The 20,061-nt window shown below is 42.1% G+C and overlaps 1 protein-coding gene across 2 annotated transcripts; it reads left to right on the top strand.

Moving 5' to 3' along the window:
- The first annotated feature begins 997 nt into the window (after window positions 1-997).
- Pex5 (peroxisomal biogenesis factor 5) lies at window positions 998-19,827 on the top strand. Of its 2 annotated transcripts, XM_026403220.2 has the most exons (16): window positions 998-1,063; window positions 1,711-1,873; window positions 2,172-2,207; window positions 2,511-2,643; window positions 2,858-2,989; window positions 9,664-9,769; window positions 10,294-10,384; window positions 10,787-10,897; window positions 11,156-11,248; window positions 11,621-11,740; window positions 15,180-15,323; window positions 15,510-15,580; window positions 15,979-16,188; window positions 16,503-16,668; window positions 17,195-17,352; window positions 17,522-19,827. In XM_026403220.2, exons 2-16 carry the CDS (start codon window positions 1,727-1,729, stop codon window positions 17,721-17,723), a joined length of 1,920 nt encoding a protein of 639 aa, XP_026259005.1. In that variant the 5' UTR covers window positions 998-1,063; window positions 1,711-1,726; the 3' UTR covers window positions 17,724-19,827. The 2 variants fall into 2 exon arrangements, with proteins under 2 accessions (XP_026259005.1, XP_026259006.1); XM_026403221.2 differs by lacking the exon at window positions 10,787-10,897 and having other exon boundaries at window positions 17,522-19,826.
- Window positions 19,828-20,061: the final 234 nt, after the last annotated feature.

The raw sequence follows: 20,061 nt of genomic DNA, 5'->3' as shown, positions 1-20,061 counted from the left end.
CTCAGGGCGCCATCTGCTGTTTCCTTGTCTCCTCTCGCGCAACCCAGACAGGGAGGTACTTTGCCTTTCTGGGAGTTCATCCACCAGCAACTCTGAACCTCTTCTTCCCTCCTTCATGACACCAAAATTCCCTTGGTTTTGGACCCAGGGTTTGTTTCCCAGTGACCTTCTGGTTTGACACCCGAGCTGATTCTCTAGCAGATGGTGGAGCCTGAGGCTCAGGCTCATATTCCGTGATTAAAAGTATTTCTTGCCTCTTGTTGCTGCTTTTACAGTCTGGAGCAGCACGAATAAGGCCATCATGTCCTTGACCGGTGTTGAGGCAGGATGCAGGGGAGAGGAGTGACTCACTGTGCATCTTTCCTACACGCTACCAGCTTGAGGTCTGAGGATGCGTTGGACCCTATTTTGGTCCAGAATTTTTCATCATCCAGAGCTATTTTCCCGATTACGCAGAAGTGGCTGAGAAATTGGGGACAGGCCTCTATCTCCATGGAAACTGTTACACTGCCCTATGAGAGCAAATTGGAAGGGGTGGGGAGCAAGCCTGGGAGGATAGAGATTCCCCGGAATCCCGCGTGTTAGGGTATTTAACCTGGACTTGAGAAGATCGGTCAGAAGGGAATTTAGAGGAGACTTAATGGAAGAAATTGATGCCCAGAAAAAGCAGAAAACCACTTGGGTTACAGTGTACTCCCAGAGAAGAGGCAGGATAAGCTGAACCCAGAATTCTGCAACCCCGTTTTTACCCCAAAGCCTCAGACCCTCTTAACTCCATTCCGTTTTGAGTTTTCCAGTACACAAATCCTAGCGTCCCTTTGGAGCGCTTCCACAGCGATTCTACAAGACTTCCCCTTTAAAGAGCTCTACCCCTTTAAGACTCAGGGCTCCTCCGGTCACGCTGTCGCAGTCCTAAGGCCCCGCCCCTCAGGCAGCTTCCGCCAGGCCTTGGCCGCAGAGCGGCGGTCACTGCCCCTTTAAGCCTGAGCCCCGCCCCATCCCTTTCCCCTCCCCCTATCCCGCACCAGGTGCCCCCACGGGTCGTGCGGCGAGGCGCGCGGCGGTGAGCGCTGGGCCCCGAGGGGCGTGCGGACGCGTCCCGGGGTTCCCCTCGCCCCTGCGGTGGCCTCTGAGATCCCAGGGGGCGGGGCTGGAGTGGCGAGCCGGCGGCAGTGATGGGGTGGTCGGGAGCGCGGGAGGGGTGGGCCGGGGTCGGGCCGAACGGGGGAGGGGCTCAGGTGATTTGGGGGGAAAGGAACGGCCTCCCGCAGAACTCACCCGACTAAAGGGGTGCGGGAGACCGGGTTTACGGCCAGGCGGCGTTTCCATTCCCTGCCCAGCCAGTGTCTCAGTCAAGTCTGGTTGGTGAGGCCGTCCCCCGTATTCCTCCCGTGTCCAGGCCCCTTTGTGGGGGGCGGCTGTTGGCCTGTCCTGCCCCTGAGATCGCTGTAGTGAAAGCTGCTGGAGAAGCCTAGGCTGAAGGTGGTGGCTTTTGAGGGGGGGGCCAGTAGGGTACCGGCTCCCTTCGGACTCCTGGCAGAGGTGGGGGTCTCAGCAAAAGGCACAGGGATGGAGGGTGGCCAGTAGTGTGGGCCACCTGGCTCATGTGGGATAGATGTCTGCCCACCTCCTCTAGATAACTTGTTGTGTTGTGGTTTGGAGAAGGGTCTGGCCTGGGGACCTCAGTTCCAATACTACTCTGTCCATCAGAGAGCTGGCGGTCACCATGGCAATGCGGGAGCTGGTGGAGGCCGAATGCGGGGGTGCCAACCCGCTCATGAAGCTGGCCGGCCACTTCACCCAGGACAAGGCCCTTCGGCAGGAGGGATTGAGGCCTGGCCCCTGGCCTCCTGGAACCCCAGCCTCTGAGACGGTGAGTGTTCCAGTGGTGGAAATTCACCAGTAGGGCTGGGATGGAGGGTCTAACTGTGTACTTTAGAATAGCCTCTTTCTCTGTTGTGTTGCAAGTGATACTAATAGCACTGTACTAAGCACTGTGCATCTTTAGATGAAAGCAACCATTTTATAGATGAAGAAACTGAGGCTCCGTAAAGGCTTTGACTTGCCCTTAGGTCATATAAATGGGAAAGCTGGAATTTGGTTTTCTTATGTTTGCTTGTGTGCCTGTGGCCTTCATCACTGTACCCTATTGTCTCTCTTTCTTTTCTTAGGTCTCCAAGCCTTTAGGAGTAGCCTCTGAAGATGAGGTAAATTTACCAGTTCTTTTTCTGCCCCATTGTTCTCTTGCCCATTGTTGTTTTTCACCCTTAAACTTAGTTAATCCATATTTCAATCTTTGGACTCTCCTGACCAAATTTGCTTGGTAGTGGTTTTTTTTTTTTTTTGTATTCTTTGTTTTCAAATCTGTGGAATGAAAATTTCTCCCTTTGTGTCTCCAGTTTCTGTTTATCTTTCTTTGTATCTGACATCAGTATCTACATCCAATGGACCCTGTCTCTTCTGGGACCTCCTGATCCCAAGGTTTCATTTCACCATCTCTCTTGTGACAGTTGGTGGCTGAATTCCTGCAGGACCAGAATGCACCACTTGTTTCCCGAGCCCCCCAGACCTTTAAGATGGATGACCTCCTGGCAGAGATGCAGGAGATTGAACAGTCAAATTTCCGCCAGGCTCCCCAGAGAGGTGGGTTCCAGTGAAAGGTACAGGGGTGGACAGGCTGATGAGAGGGGAGATCACTATTTTCCGTGCAGGCAGGGCCAAGGGTATTCCATATGTAGTGAATTGAGATTCAGAGGAAAAAGGAACAGTGTTTTCCTGTGCATTCAGGGTTCCTTAAGCATTGTGCTGATAAATATATTAATTTCCCTATTTCTTAGTCTTCTCTGTTTCTTTTAAGCCCCTGGTGTGGCAGATTTGGCCTTATCTGAGAACTGGGCTCAGGAGTTTCTTGCAGCAGGAGATGCTGTGGATGTAACTCAGGATTATAATGAGACTGACTGGTCCCAAGAATTTATCGCTGAAGTTACAGGTGAGGCTTATCATGGGAAAAAAAAAATCTATAATAGTACTTATGGGGCAATTAAAATTCTATACTATTTTCCTAATTCCTCTTAGGATATACAGTGATTTTGACCACTTAAGACTTTTCTGGCTTCTTGACTAATTTTTACAAGACATTGAACCTGATTTCCCTTAGAATAGAGATCTGATTTTGAATTGGATAAGCAATTTTGTGTATAGAGAGAATGAGGTTTTAGGCCTATCTCTTTATTATCTAGAACTTTATTACTGTAATTTAGTGGAGAGGAGTCGGAGATTGGAAGGATGGCCCAGGAGAAGAGAAATACTCACCACAGCACCTGGGATTCTGGTGTTAAGTCATCATGTACAGAACTGGGGTTTTGTAAGTATGATTGTGGAGTTCAATGACCCAAAGAACAATAGGCCTTCTTTATCTGTGGGTTCCTCATCTTGGCTTCAGCCAACTGCTGATTGAAAATATCTTGGAAAAAATATTATATCTGGTTGCGGGGCGCAGCTAAGCATGCCATAATCCCAGTGGCTCAGGAGGCTGAGGCTGGAGGATCACGAGTTCAGAGCCAGCTTCAGCAACTTGGTGAGACTTGTCTCAAAATAAAATATAATAAAAAAGGTCTGGGGATGTGGCTCGCTGGTTATGTGACCAGTTTAATACCTGGTACCAAAAAAAAAAAAAAAAAGTATAGACTACAGACTTTTTCCCTTATCATTGTTTCCTCAACAGTATAATAGTATAACAATGATTTACATAGCATTTATGTTATATTAGGCATTATAATAATCTAGAGATGATTTAAAGTATATGGGATGTGAATAGATTTTATGCAAATTCTATGCCATTTTATTTCGAGAGAGGAGCATTTTCAAATTTTGTGGGACAGAGGGGGCCTAGAGCTACTTCCTTATGGACACTGATAGGTGGACTGTACGTGGTCTTGAAGGACAAAGACCATTCCCTGATGTAAAAATTTTTAATAATAGCTAATATTTACTTTCAGTGTTCTAGACTTTGTTTTTTAAGTGTTTAGAATGCATTATCTAACCCCATGAGAACCCCAAGTTCTAGTTACTGTTTTTAATCATATTTTATAGATAAGAAAACTGAGGTTTAGAGGTAAAGTAACTTGCTCAAGGACATACAACTTTGTAAGTGGTAGAGTTGAATTTGACTCAGGGTTTGACAGATTCCAGTTCTTATGGGTTCAACTGTTAAACTCTCCTGTCAGGCCTACAGTTCATGTATTTATTTTTTTGGTACTAGGGATTGAACCCAGGGGTGCTTTACCACTGAGTTACATGCCCAGCCCCCTCCTTTTTTTTTTTTTTTTTTTTAAATTAGTGTTTAGATAAGGTTTTGCTAAATTATCGAGGTCCTTGTAAAGCTACTGAGGCTGGTTTCAAACTTGAGATCCTCTTGCCTCAGCCTCCTGAGTTGCTGGGATTACATGCCTGTGCCACTGTGCCTGGTCCCAGGCCTGCAATTTACTTTCTTTATTTTTGCTCGGCTGCTGGCTTCAGGGTCTCACTCCAATTTCCTTTCTGAAAGCATCTATTGCTCATTGTATCCCGGATTGGTTCATCTCCCAGTCTGATTAGGGACAGGGAGAAGGACTGTCTTTTCAGCTTTCTTCTTCCTGATTGTTTATATAGAGAGAAGCACTGCCCTTTTTTTGCTTTAAGAAATCAAGAGTAGCCAGACATGGTGGCACATGTCCTTAATCCCAGCGGCTCAGGAGGCTGAGACAGGAGGATCACGAGTTCAAAGCTAGCCTCAGGAATGGTGAGGCCCTGAGCAACTCAGTGAGACCTTGTCTCTAAATAAAATACAAAATAGGGCTGGGGATATGGCTCAGTGATTGAGTGCTCCCGAGTTCAATCCCTGGTACCCCCCCCCCCCAAAAAAAAAAAAAAGAACCCCAAAATGTAACAGTAAAGCTCACCTTTTTAGATGAGGAAACTGAGATTCAGGAAGGGTAAATACTTTGTCTAAAACCATTCAGTAACAGATAATATTCAAACTCATGTCTGTTTGACTTTAGGTTCCATACTTTTGATAACTGTTCCGCTAAAAATGAGACTGTTCCTTGTGGAATTGTTAAAATCTGAGCTTTGACAAAGACCTTCTGTCAGAAACTTTCAGGTTTTTAGACACACCTTAGACTTAGCATGCTGTCTTTTTAAAAATATTTTTTAATTGTAGATGGACACAATACTTTTATTTATTTATGTTTATATGGTGCTAAGGATTGAACCCAGTGCCTCACACATATTAGATGAGCACTGTACCACTGAGCCACAACCCCAGCCCCAGCATGCTGTCTTTTAACACACAGAAACTTTTATTATATGTGTGGGCATTGGTGATTTTCAGTGACTCAGGAAAAATAATCATTACTATGATGAGCGTTGAGATTGATTAAATTTTTTGCTGCAATTACCTGAATTGCTTGCAATCATTGAAATCTTCCTTAACTCATAAATGAAAAACAACCTTTGAAAAACATGTTGGACCTGTATCACCTGTTAAAGCCTCTTTGGAGATCTCTTCTATTTTGTATGTTTTTTTGGAACTCTGCCTGTTTCACAGAGGCATGGACATGGGAACCTGGGAGGGGAAGTTGAGCTTTCTGAAGTCTGCCTTCATAAAAGTGGCTTAGTGTAGTAGTATTTTGCTTTCCATGAAGTAGGCCTTTGGTAGTGAATAAATGAGTAAAGATCTGGGAGAAGAAGCTGAAGGAAAATAATTTTCTAATAATTAATTTTCTTTCTTTATTTTTAACATATATGTTTTTTATTTGTAGATGGACACAATACCTTTATTTTATTTATTTTCATGTTGTGCTGATGATTGAACCCAGTGCCTCATGCATGCTAGGCAAGCACTTTATTACTGAGCTACAACCCCGACTCTTAATAATTTATTTATTTTTTATCTTTTATTGCATTTGTGACTGATATTAAAGCAGTGGTAGAGGTTAACTGTTGCTTTATGGGTAAGTAGATTTTGAAACAAGCAAAGGATATACTCTAAATTCTTACTATTTAAAAATCCTCATTATTGAGATTCTAAAATTGGATTTATTAAGCTCAATTTCTTTCTTTTTTTAAAAATGTTTTTTAGTGGTAGATGGACATAATACCTTTATTTTATTTATTTTTTTAATGTGATGCCTGGGATTGAACCCAGTGCCTCATACATGTTAAGCAATCACTCTACCACTGAGCTGCAATCCTGGACCCAATTTCTTTTTTATTTTATTTTTAAATATGGAAATAATTATAGTTTCACTGGAAGTTGCAAAAAAAAAAAAAAAGTACATGAAAGTTCTGTGTATCCTGTACCTAGTTTCCCCTAGTGGTAATATTTTGCACAATCCTTAGTTACGTACAATATCAAAACCAGGGAATTGCCTTTGGTGTAATCCACAGGGTTTATTAGACTTTACCAGTTTCTGTCTATAACTCACATTTTAACTTAAGGTAAAAATCAAGATGCAGAAGTATTTAATCACCATGTGAACCTCAGTTTAAATTCCTGATGGAATTCCACCTCTCCTAAATTTTCTGGCTACATAATTCTGTCTCACTGAGATCTTGAGATAAAACACATTTCAGGGTTCTTGAATTTAAGACAACCCCAGGGGCTGGGGATGTGGCTCAAGCGGTAGCGCACTCGCCTGGCATGCGTGTGGCCTGGGTTCGGTCCTCAGCACCACATACAAAGATGTTGTGTCTGCCGAGAACTAAAAAATAAATATTAAAAAAAAAAAAAGACAACCCCAATTGGCATGGTATTTGAAGTTCATAGAATAATTGTGAGATATAAGTCTGCACTTACAGGAAAATGCCATGGGCATAAGAGGGAACATGAGAGGAAGAGGAAGGACTAGTTATTTTTCAACCAAATTTTAGGACTAAGGAATAGCAATAGATGATTGGCAACAAACCTTCTCTGGTTGGAGGAGGAAGAGGCTGTAGAAAGAAAAGGAATAGGCTCTTACCCTCTTACTCTTACTCTCTTCCCCCCCTCTCTTCTCTCCCCCCTCTCCTCTCTCTCCCCCCCTCTCCTCTCTCTTCCCCCTCTCCTCTCCTCGACCCCCCCTCCCACCCTCTCTCTCTCTCTCTCTCTCTCTCTCCTCCCTTCACTTCTGCGACTGGCCGCTAAAATCCTGCTAATAAAATCTTGGACAGGTTAAAAAAAAAAAAAAAGAAAGAAAAAAAGGAATAACAGTCTCACTGCAATGTTTTTTAATTTTTATATGGGTTTGCCATGAATAGATAATAATGATAGTAGCTGAAACATTTGTTACTATGTACTTTGGTCTAAACAGAAACCTCTATGAAGTATTTATTATTATCCCTATTTTATAGATAAGGAAATAGAAACTTAGAGAATTTAGTAACTTTTTCTCAGATATACAGTGAATAAGTGGTGGGTGGAATTGGGATTGAATGTGGATAAGCTGACTAGAACCTGCATTTTTTCGATAGTGCTATTATCAAACAAAGAAACTGTCTTTGCTAAGGGTAGGAAGTTCTGAGTTTTTGATTTTCAAGTTTGGAATAGATGTGCCTAGACAGAATGAATACATAGTGGAAAACTGTATGAGGTGAACATTATGAATTGGATATTTAGGTCATTCATGGCTTCTAACTCTACTAATGTATGTGACCTAGGACAGTCTCTTTCCCTCCTTCAGCCTTAGTTGCTTCAATTTCAGACATATTCAAATGGATGTGATTTTCTGTAAGAATTTCTTAACCAAGATTGTGAAGGTCAAGCATTATTCTTTTGATTATTTTATTTGACTCTTTTTTTTCGGAGCAGGTCATATATATGTGGCAAATATATATGACCAAATATCAAATTATCGCAATTTGAGGATGACTTTTCTCACCTTTGCGATTTTTAAAAAAATCTGCCTCATGTCTGTTGTGAAGTTCAGGTGCTTTACATTTTTCAGTTGCTTCTGGTCATTGAGAAGGGCATTTCACAAAAAAGTTCCTGTGAATATGAGGAGCACTTGTAGCCAGAATATGCTTTTGTAGAAACACTTGTGAGTAAGAGGGAACATGAGAGGAAGAGGAAGGAATAGTAATTTTTCAACCAAATTTTAGGACTAAGGAACTGGGATATGTTATAAAGTCTGTTGGGTATGAAGCATTTCCTTTTCAGTCTCCATACTTGAGCTCTGTATTTGGGGCAAAGGAAAGAAAAATGTTGCTTGTAGGAACTAAAAAGGAGAAGGATTGTTGAGAGTCCTTGAAATTAAGAGACAGAGTCTATGGCCAAAAGTCAGTTACTTACTGTATTTTTATTGTATTAGTTATGTACTACTTATTTATGATTATGAATATGTATTCTGGGACTTTTTTTTTTAGGTTTTTGACATTACTTTCTCAGATTTTGAGATCATTGAAATTATTCAGGCAAAGTCTCAGTTAAAATGAAATGGAAGGTTTTGTTTTACCTTACTACTGCAAGGACAAATCTGCCTTGTCAGTGTTAAAAGCAGTGACTGTCAAATATTTATATTAGAGACAGACCAGATGATCTTTTCTGTGTCTGATTTTTTAAAGATGTGGACGCAGAGCTGAAGGGAAGAAAGAGCATTCCATGCTCATGCCTTCTCTCTCTGTTTTCTTATTCTTTAGGAAACCTAATCTGTTCCACTGCTTTTTTTTTTTTTTTTTTTCTTGTCCTGGGATGGTAGGACAAAGTCCTGGAGGTTGAGAAAGAGTTCAGCACTCTGATTCAGTTTGTTGCCTTGGTAATGTTTGTTTTGATGTTGCAGCAGTGCCCTTTGTCACTTAAGCTTCTAAGATAATTTCTAGAATTAGACTGAAAAACATGGTCTTTTAAAATGAATTGGAAGTGACAAAAGTTAGTGTTTACCTCTGGGGGTTGGGGGCATGAGGGAAACTCAGGAAGCTGTAAACTTGCTTTGGGTCATGAGTGGAATGTATTCATATGTGTAAATTAATTGAGCTGTGTGCTTATTGGCACCTATTCTGTACCTTGATGATTATATGTTAACCTTTCAATTAAAAAGTAAAAAGTTGGGCTGGGGATATAGTCAGTTGGTAGAGGGCTTGCCTTGCATGCACAAGGCCCTGGGTTCAATCTCCAGCAACACACACACACACACAAAGTGAAAAGTCACCATCCCATGGGAAGAGCAGATCCATGTGTCTCTCATTCTAGCCTGTTTTTCTGCTGTTCACATTCCCTTAGTAGGTATGTTATGGTGAAATGAGTTGCCTTTTGTGGGGGTGGTGTGACTCTGGTAGAGAGAGAGAGATTTGGAGCTCTTCTCTTCTCCTTTAGCTCCTTACTGGTTCTCATGACTCCTGTGAGGAAGATGGAAGCTCAGGTGCTTGCTATTTCTTATTGAGGTCTTATGGACTTCAAGAAAAAGAGTTTGTCTCTTAATCCTTTCCTGAGCCTCCTTATTTGGTTTCCTGTACCCTTTGGACTGGTTATTGAAGAAAATGTTGAAGATTTGGTAGTATTTTCTTTTGACTAGAAGTCTCTGAGGGAGACAGCAGGGTTTTGTCTATGTTGGCCTGGTTAAAAGAATCGGCTGAGTGTATGCATTATTTCCCTTTCCCTGATCCCACCCTGAATCCTGGGTTATTTCCCCAACTCTGTACTTCTTGCAGACCCCTTGTCTGTGTCCCCTGCCCGCTGGGCTGAGGAATATCTGGAGCAGTCTGAGGAGAAGTTGTGGCTGGGAGAGCCTGAGGGAACGGCCACCACTGATCGCTGGTGAGTTGCTTTCTGGGTTGTTGTGAATGGAATACAACATTGAACAGTTTTCCCGCCTCCCCCAACTTCCTCCATCTGCATTCTCAAACCAACTTACAGGCAGGCCCCTTTTTTTCTACTTTATTCATTAATGTTTCCACTTGTATTACTGGCCTTGCAAATTGGTATTTCAATTATAGGCAAGAATTCTACCTATCCTATCAGAAGTTCATAACTTTACCTTATGTACTTTGTTCCCTTTTTAATTTTGAGCTTGCTACTTTCTCTCTGTTCCTTCTCTTTGCATAGTTGAGGTTGGGGAAGGGAAAGGTAAAAAGATGTAGCTAGTGCTGAACTGCTCCTGCCCAAATGTCCTTCTTTAATGTAAATTGGAGATGGTAGCTCCTCAACTAGAGAGTGCAATAGTGTCACCCTCTGTTTTTCTCCTGTAGGTACTGTACTTACCATGGGCTGGGATTGGGGAATAGCATGGGGAAGGTGGTGGTTGATTGAATGGTAAAATGGGATTTCCTTATCTATTTCAGGTACGATGAATATCATCCTGAGGAGGATCTGCAGCACACAGCTAGTGACTTTGTGGCCAAGGTGGATGACCCCAAATTGGCTAATTCTGAGGTGAGCCACATCCCATTGCTGCTGAGCTTAGCAGAGCTGGTCTTGGAAGGCAAGAGTCTTATTTCTCTTACCCAACTTAACTTTAAGGAAAAGTAGATGAGATCCTAGTTGTCCATTCCTTCCTCTCTGGAGAATGGAGACTTAGGATCCTGCTTATTCCTTCCAACATCTTTCCCTCATTTCCTTGCCCACCAACCTTCTGTCTTATCTGGTGTGTTCTTAAATCTTTAGAGGCAGGGATCCCTTTCTTTCTGCTCTTTGCTTTTTCCAGGGCCTTTAGCATATCTTGTCTATAGCTAGAGATGGTCAGGGGGAGGGGCAAGCACAGGTTTTTCTGGGCATGGTTGAGTGCACACCTGGAAGTCCTCTCCCAAGGTGCCTATATGTGTCTCTGTGCCCCAGTTCCTGAAATTCGTGCGGCAGATTGGCGAGGGGCAGGTGTCCCTGGAGTCCGTTGCAGGGTCGGGCCGAGCTCAGGCAGAACAGTGGGCAGCAGAGTTTATTCAGCAGCAGGTAGGACATTGTCACTTCTCAGTCCCACTTGAGAGTCAGCTGGTGCCCCAGGCCTTGGTTCAGTGTTCATTGATCCCAGATGGGGAAGGGATTTTATTGCCAGCGTGTCTTGGTAGCTATCAGGTCCTGAGTGGGTGGGAGTGAGATTCTGAGAATGCTCTTCTCAGCATGTCCAGGCTGGTGGTGTTTAGTGGGTTTATAGTCTGTTTTAGTGGTTAGAAAGTTGGTGATAGTATTGACCATCTTTCTTTGTCACAGGGTACCTCAGAGGCCTGGGTTGACCAGTTCACAAGACCAGTAAACACATCTGCACTTGACATGGAATTTGAACGAGCCAAGTCAGCTATAGAGGTAAGAGCAGTTGGTGCAGGATTGGGCACTCTGAGAGCACCTATTCCTTTGGAGAATGGGTTATTAACATCAAAGGTGATGAATGCTGTATTTCATATTGTATATGGATTGTCTGTGTGAGAATTGTGTAGCAGTGGTGTGGCTCCTTTTCAAAACCGAGACTTCTGGACACCACTGCAGACCACTGCATTGGAATCTGGGGATAGGATCTTGGAATCTGCATTTAAAAAACCTCATCGGAGGATTGAGGATTCCTTAACACGTTGAAATTTAAGACCTGTGGCCTTAGGGAGTGCATTCTCTGTGAAACTGAGGGTGGGGCAGAGTGGTTATGAAGGATCTCCTTTCTCTACTTGCCTTCCCTTCCTACAGTCTGATGTCGATTTCTGGGACAAGTTGCAGGCAGAGTTGGAGGAGATGGCAAAACGGGATGCTGAGGCTCACCCCTGGCTCTCTGACTATGATGATCTTACATCTGCTTCATATGATAAGGTAGGGGGACTCCTAGTTTTCCAGGTTCCAGAAATTCCTTCTTTAGTGATTTTCCCTTTACCCTGAATTTGAAGACTGTTCACATTAGATGAATTTTCTTGAAACCACTTTCCATGAAAAGCAGTGTGAATCATATCTTTGTCCCTATATTCCTTCAGCAATTGAACGTATACTTTATTATTGCAATATAGAGGTTAATGAGGCTACTTGTGTCAAATAACAACAGTACAGTGATGTAATACTTATGAAGGTGGTTTGTACATGAACACAGATGAAGTTACTCTGGTTTGGATAGTGAACTTGGAAGATTTGATAAAAGATGGTTAACTTCTTTGGTAGGAAGCAGTAGTTGATAGACTGTCTCTCTGCCTCTACACCTTAATAAATCTCTTTTTTTAATGCATCAGTTCAACTTAAGTTCTAATCTCTTTACATAGTTAACCAATTAGTTGCCCCAATTTAGGGTTTCAAAGAATTATATTAAATAACTTAAATAATAGAAAAATTTCCCAGTAGTCAGTGGTGAAAGATTATTGAATTTTGCATAGAGCATGCATGTGCTGTTGACCTAGAAGCATGTTACTTGAGCATTCTCACTGTAAAAACAATCTGTGTTGGGGAGTGTGACTAATAATTAAATTCTTGTGTTGAAGCATAGGGTGGAAAGGAAAGAATTGCTTGGTTTTGAAAAAAGGCAAAAAGGAACTGAGTGATTCCTTTTCTTAGCTCATATATGATTGGGGAAGGATTCTGGGGCTAGAACCAGAGCCTGAGATGCAAAGCAGAGTGGTAGGGGCAGATGTTGACTTAAGGGAACTGTACAAAGACAGGGAGAATGAAATTTAGAGTAACTTAAAAAAGGTAAGGATTTAAGAGCTGGTGAATAATTTGGTACTAGGAAAGATATGATTTTGCTTATTTTTACAACATGATCTTGGCTTTTTTGAAAAGTATTCTGGGGGAATATTATAAAGGAGATTTTACTTCTTTTACCATAATATGAGTTCCTCCAATAGAATTCTGATAAGGGAGAATAGAAAGATATACCTGTAGATAATACTTTTATTAATTTTAAGAGGCAAGTTACACATTGTAGATAAAATTCTTGAACCCTTTTAATATTATTGATATGTTGAAATATTGCAAAATTAGGATTAGAAACATCTGCATTAATGTTCCACACAAAAAAATGTTATACTTTTTTTTTTAAACTAGTGAACAATTCAGATTCTATTTGGCTTTAATCTAGTGGATATTGAATTATATGTCAATAATACTTTTTTTAAAAAGTGGATCTTTTGATTGTCAAATAAATTTCTAGGTCTCTTTGAATGTACTTTTTTTTTTTTTTTTGACAACCCTTAAATTTTCAGAGGCAACTTAACAAGTACTTGCTCAAGTATGGATTAAATAGACTGCTGCCATGTGAAAGAAGTTTCTTTGATGGGAGGTACTCTACTTTGTATTTCTGTAGAATGATCTTAGGAGATTTTGGAAGAGACCAGATAGTGAATGAGACATAGCATAACGATTGGCTTGGGTTAGACTTTTAGGATATAACAGTGATGCTAGATTTATTCTGCAGATTGTTATGGTTTCCTTTAGAGTATTCTTTTTCCATCTATGCAGACATTCTAATTTTGAAAAATTCTTCTTTGAATAGCAATTGATGAGCCTTCAGGGAGGATAGATAGCAAAGACGAGGGGAAACTTAGAGAATTCTGCGGTTGAAAGATTCTGGCATTGATTTGTCTTATTGTCTACTGAAGACACATGAATAGTATTCAGATCACTCCTGGCTGTCACAAACAAGCCATTGTATCTCAAGGAAAGATCTAGAACAATGAGGATAATATTATTTATAAATAGTATATTAAGCTTTTGTTATAGCTTTGGTGAATATACTCATTTGATGCTCTCAGTAGCTTTGAGAGGTAGAAATTACATTCATTAGGAAATTACAACATAGATGACCATAATCTCTTTCCCCAAGAGTGGCTTAAAGCATAGATTGATGATGGATGGTGGTTAAGGTTTGAATATAAAGGATTTATTTTATTGAATTCTGGTAGTCTAGGGTGGAGGTTGTCAAACTATGGAATAAATCCACATGCCACCTGTAGTTATTATGGTTCACTGAGAATGGTTTCAACATTTTTAAATGGTTGAAAAAAATTAAAAAGAAGAGTAATATTTGGTGATACATAAAAAATAAAGTTCAAAATTCATTGTCCATAAATAAAGTTTTATTAGAACATATCTGGGCTCTTTACTAATCCCTGAACTTGGGTCCTATTCTGCCTTTTGAGTTTTTAATATTGTACAAAAATTTCCCAAAATCTATTTCCCAAAAACTATTTCAACATTACTATACTTTACCTCAGATCCATCTCCTACAGTGTAATCTCACTTCATGAACCACCTGTTGTAAATATTCAGTTTTCCTTTGTGACAAATGACTTGTCACTGAAGACTTAGAATAGTTTCGAACTTTGCTGAAATACTTCACCAAAATCACAAAAAATAATGAAATGGCCTCATGTCTTTATTATGTACAGTTTCATCCTAATTTGTCCTTAACTATATTATGTTTTAATCTATGTTTAAAAAGGCTCTGTCTGGTATTTTGCTTCTTGTTTCCATTCTGTATGCTGTTTTGTAATGGTAAGTATTTACTTCCCAAATAGGAGCATTTTATTTGCTTGTCCCAAGTCATACATCTTGCTAGTGACTTTTCATCTAATCTTAAAACTACCCCACTTACATAAATTGCTAGTTGACAAGCTGGGTGCAGTGGCACAGGCTTTTAATCCCAGCTCCTGAGGTGGCTGAGCAGGAAGATTGCAAATTTGAGGCCTCCTTGGACAATTTAATGAGACCCTGTCTCAGAAAAAAAAGGGTCTGAGGATGTAGTTCAGTGGTAGGGTATCCCTGGGTTCAATACCTAGTAACACACAAACACACACACAGGAAGAAATGCCTTCTGTCCAGTGGTAAGAAGTCAAAGATATGGAAATGCACATCTATGAAGACTTTCTAAAATGAGCTCATGCCCAACATGGATCAGAGTTGGTAGACTTTCCTACCTTTTTAGATATTATAAATAGGAGAAGGCAGCATGAATCTTTTTTTAAAATATTTTTTAGTTGTTAATGGACTTTTATTTATATGTGGTGCTGAGAATCGAACCCAGTGCCTCACACACATGCTAGGCAAGAGCTCTACACTGAGCCACAACCCCAGCCCAGCAGCATGAATCTTATACTGAGTGATTTTACTTAGTTATAGATGATCTTTATAATACAGAGAATTTGCCATCAGTTAGTACAGATAACTTAACTTCTCTACCTCTGTCTTGTTTGTTCCCTTCCTGTCTCTGCTGCTCTGATTGTGGTGGTTCCCTTTCGGACAACTTCTCACTTAACATTCCTCCTTGTAGGGATACCAATTTGAGGAGGAGAATCCCCTGCGTGATCACCCTCAGCCTTTTGAAGAAGGACTACGGCGGCTTCAGGAGGGGGACCTGCCAAATGCTGTGCTGCTTTTTGAGGCTGCTGTGCAGCAGGATCCTAAGCATATGGAAGTGAGTGACTCATTGTTTTGACTGCTCCCTCCAGTTTTGAGGGAGACCCCAAAGAGGGTGGTGCAGATGGATCAGGTCTGGGTTGGGGTTTAGGTTTGGATGATGAGAGATGGTGAGTGGGGGAGGTCTGAGGAAGGGAGGATGGAAAGACTACAAAGATGATGGGATCTGTCAACTTCTCTCTAGGCTTGGCAGTATCTGGGTACTACTCAGGCAGAGAATGAGCAAGAACTTTTAGCCATCAGTGCGTTGCGGAGGTGAGTATGCTAAAGGATGAGGACCAGGTTTTCTAGGGCTCTGCAATAGTCTTTAGATTGGTGAGAACCCAGAACCAGATCTTTGACTTCTTTCTGGCTGTTAACACTCGTGTTGTCTCATGGAATGAATGGGAGAGAACTGGTTTTACTCTTTTGTCAGTTTTTGGTTTTATCTGTGGGAACCTAGTTGGTTCCTTGGCAGCTAAAACTTTCCCCTTCTTGGGTCTGAAACTTTGTTATTAACTCACATATCAAAGAATTCTTTTCTGTATTAATTTGAGAGGGTGGGAAAGGTTGAGGCCAGCATGGTTGTATTGCAAAGCTTGGCTTTGACCCCTGGGAGCTCATGGTGCCAGCGTCACTGTAGATGATGTGTCTGCTTATCCCTGCCCAAACAGGTGTCTGGAGCTAAAGCCAGATAACCGGACAGCACTGATGGCGTTGGCTGTGAGCTTCACCAATGAGTCCTTGCAGCGACAGGCCTGTGAAACCCTGCGAGACTGGCTGCGCTACACACCGGCCTATGCCCATCTGGTGGCACCTGGTGAAGGGACTGGTGGGGCAGGACTGGGCCCCAGCAAGCGTGTCTTGGGATCTCTGTTGTCTGAGTGAGTGTGAGGGGTTCCTGGGATGAGGCATGGTAGAGTCCCTGTGGGTGTGTGACCTTGATTTTGGAAGTTAGGATAGATTGAGATCTATTGAGTGGGATGGGAAACTTGGAAGGAGGTCTGCATTCTACTATGCAGTATAGGGGTGGAACAGAAAAACAGGTTTCTAAATTTGAATGTGGAAGTAGGAGGGATGACTGATAACGTTGATCAATCTTGGGGATATGATTGACTTCTTAAGGAATTATTTGAGAAGTAGGAATATAGATGTATCTGTTTACCTACTTTTTGGTGTTTTTCCCCTCCTTACCCAGCTCCCTGTTTCTTGAAGTAAAAGAGCTCTTCCTGGCAGCTGTACGCCTGGACCCTACCTCCATCGACCCCGATGTGCAGTGTGGCTTAGGAGTCCTCTTCAACTTGAGTGGGGAGTATGACAAGGCCGTGGACTGTTTCACAGCTGCCCTCAGTGTTCGTCCCAATGTGAGTTTTAGGAAGGAATGGAAATGGGACTTAACTTTGTACCTTGTTGAAGAATCACTGTGCACAGGATATATAAATACATATATGTATATGTGTATATATATATATTTTTATATGTACATTTTACTTTATATATTTTAGTTGTACAGATTTAATATTTATTTTCATAAATAATATATTCATAAATAAATATTTATTTATTTTTATGTAGTGCTGAGGATTGAACCTAGTTCTTCACATGTGCTAGGCAAGTGCACTATCAATGAGCTACAACTCCAGACCTGCACAGGATATTTCATTCCAGTGTTTTCCTTGCAAGGGCTGGGAAAAGAAGGGCAGGAAGACAGGGTCTTCTGGACCCTGGGGAGTTTGCATGGGGTGAGAGGGTTACATTGTGACCACTGAGAAGATAGAGTGGGTTAGTAAAACCCATTAGCTGAACAGAGTAGTGAAGCAGGGGGAGGAATGGGCAGAATTTGATCTAAGTCTAGCGCATGTTCCCAGCCCTTCTCCATCCCTATCCCAGGACTACTTGCTGTGGAATAAACTGGGAGCCACCCTGGCCAATGGAAACCAGAGTGAAGAAGCAGTGGCTGCATACCGCAGGGCCCTGGAGCTACAGCCTGGCTACATCCGGTCTCGTTACAACCTGGGCATAAGCTGCATTAACCTTGGGGCTCACCGGTGAGTCTGCCTGTTGCATCATGAGCAGGTGCACTGTTCTCCCTAGCTCCTTGTTCTCTGATCCTGTCACTTGACTAAATAACCCCAATTATCTTCCTCCCTGTCACCTCCTCTGTTTTCTTCCATTGTTGTTCTGCTCACCAGCTGCTATTTCTCTGTTTCCCTACAGGGAGGCTGTGGAACACTTTCTGGAGGCCTTGAACATGCAGAGGAAGAGCCGGGGCCCTCGGGGTGAGGGGGGCGCCATGTCAGAAAACATCTGGAGCACCCTGCGTTTGGCTCTGTCTATGTTAGGCCAGAGTGACGCCTACGGGGCGGCTGATGCGCGGGATCTATCTGCCCTCCTAACTATGTTTGGCCTGCCCCAGTGACAGTGGGATGGGCTGCCCTGTGAGTGTCTGCTTGGAGGGGTCTCTGCTCTGGATGTGACTCCCTCTCCCACAGTGGGCCTACCAAGGGGGTGGGCTGATGACCACAAGCGGTATGGCCTCTCAGGAGCTGCTTCAGTGTAGGAGTGGACAGTCTTGTTCTCCAGGTCCTACATAATTGTAGGGAAGGGAGCTGTTGTCAGAGTCCCTTGGTAATTCAAGGGCTTTATGTCCAGCTACAGATCTCTCTCTGTTCATCACACCCTTTCTTGGTGCTGCTTTTTTGGGTAGGACCCAAGGATATAGGGTAACTTGTCATCAACTGCCATTTCTGATAGGGTCTACCACATTTGTAATGTCTGTTCTTTTACCCTCTTTTACTTGGAATTGGTAATAGTCCCGCTTGCTTCCTTAGGCAGTTGTGTGTAGGAGGCTCTTCTGCTCTGCATCTCTAATGGTGGCTCTGTCTGGGATGGGCTGTGTTGGAAGCCAGCCTGTTTGATTAAAATGTCTATTTAGTGCTGCAGAGCTGAGTTTTGGTAGGGTGCTGATGGTTTTGTCATTCTTGGACCTCCCTGGCTGTGAGCTTGGATTCCTTGTGAGTGCTGATGCAGTAATGCTAGTACTCTATGGAACAGGAACAGCTAGGGTCAGAAAGTCTTTGGGTGTGGAGTAGAAGGAAAGCTTATGTGTGTGGGGGGCCTGGAGGGGACTATGTAGGAACAGATTAGGGGCTCTGTCCTGGGGCCTTTGGTGGAAGGATAGAGGGGTGTGGTGAATGCAGCAGTTCCTCTTCTTAGAAAGATTTATGAGTAGGAGTTGAGCTAACTCTTGTAGAAAGTTGATTTGGAAATTGCAGTCTTGCCAAATTCCTAGTAAAGAGGGGGTTCAGTGTTACCATAAGCCTTTGCTATACTTCTTGAAATGTTTCTAGGGGCGAGTGTTATAAAATCCCTTTCCCCCATATCACCTCTATAAGGTGAAGATTGAGGGGAGCTGAGGGAGCAGCTTGGATGCTTCTCATCTGTTCCCCTGCTTGGAGAGACGCACTAACCTCCAGAAACGACTGCTAAGCCTCTTGCCTTGTTTTTAGTAGCTAATGATCAGAGAGATTTTTTTTTTAAACTACCATGGTCCCAAGGTTCCATCCTGAAATTTATTTTTCTTTGTATGAATATGTATAAATGATTTAAAAAACTGTAAAATATTTGTATGAAAAATAAATAAAACTAATGTGAGTATGAGTTCTGCTGTTGGATATGAAGCTGTGGTGGCAGGATTTGGGTTGGTGTTTGGAGGATTGGTATGCAACAGTTTTTCTCACTTTATCTTCCAAATTCTCATTGGTATACTGATTACCTATCCACCTCTCCAGTGTTATTGATCACCTAGTGTCTGCTTGGGAGTGTGGAGAAGATGACTTTAGCCCAGACCACTGTGTGTATGTGCATGGGGTGTATGGGTTAGCAGGAGAGATGGATATTTAACAGTCATGGATTTCTACAGTTGTGTTACTATTTCAAAGGAAAATATGGTGTTGTATGATCGTTCAGTTGTTTTGGTGAATTATGTGAAAGGATTTTTATTTTTATTTTATTTTATTTTTTTCAGTGCTTAGGTCTAAAGGTTTTCATCTGGTTCTACCTGGACTTACCAGGAACTATATCAAGAGCCATATCTGGATGGGCATCTTATCTTTTTTTTTTGTTTTGGGGTACCGGAATTGAACTCAGGGGCATTCAACCACTGAGCTACATCCCCAGCCCAGTTTTGTATTTTATTTAGAGATAGGGTCTTACTGAGTTGCCTTGCTCCTTGTTTTTTGCTGAGGCTGGCTTTGAACTCACAATCCTGCCTCAGCCTCCTGAGCTGCTGGGATTACGGGCATGTGCCACTGTGCCCGGCTCTTTTTTGTTCTTTTTAATATTTTTTTTTCTTATATTTTATTTTTTAGTTGTAGTTGGACACAGTACCTTTATTTTATTTTTATGTGGTGCTGAGGATTGAACCCAGGGCCTCAAATATGCTAGGTTAACGCTCTGCCGCTGAGCCACAACCCCAGCCCTTTGTTTCCACATTTTTTATTGGTGCATTATTATAGTTATATCTATTGATGGAATTTGTTGTTACATATTCATACATGCACATAGTATAACAATATAATTTGGTCCATGTCACTCTCCATGGACATCCATCTTTTTTTTTTTTTTGAATACCGAGGATTGAACTCAGATACACTCAACCACTGAGCCACATCCTCAGCCCTATTTTGTATCTTATTTAGAGACAGGGTCTAACTAAGTTGCTTAGTGCCTTGCTTTTGCTGGGGCTGGCTTTGAAT

The sequence above is a fragment of the Urocitellus parryii genome, chromosome 5, assembly GCF_045843805.1.
Source record: "Urocitellus parryii isolate mUroPar1 chromosome 5, mUroPar1.hap1, whole genome shotgun sequence".
Lineage (NCBI taxonomy): Eukaryota > Metazoa > Chordata > Mammalia > Rodentia > Sciuridae > Urocitellus > Urocitellus parryii.
Note: the sequence above shows the minus strand (reverse complement) of the source record. Positions and strands in the feature narration are given on the sequence as shown.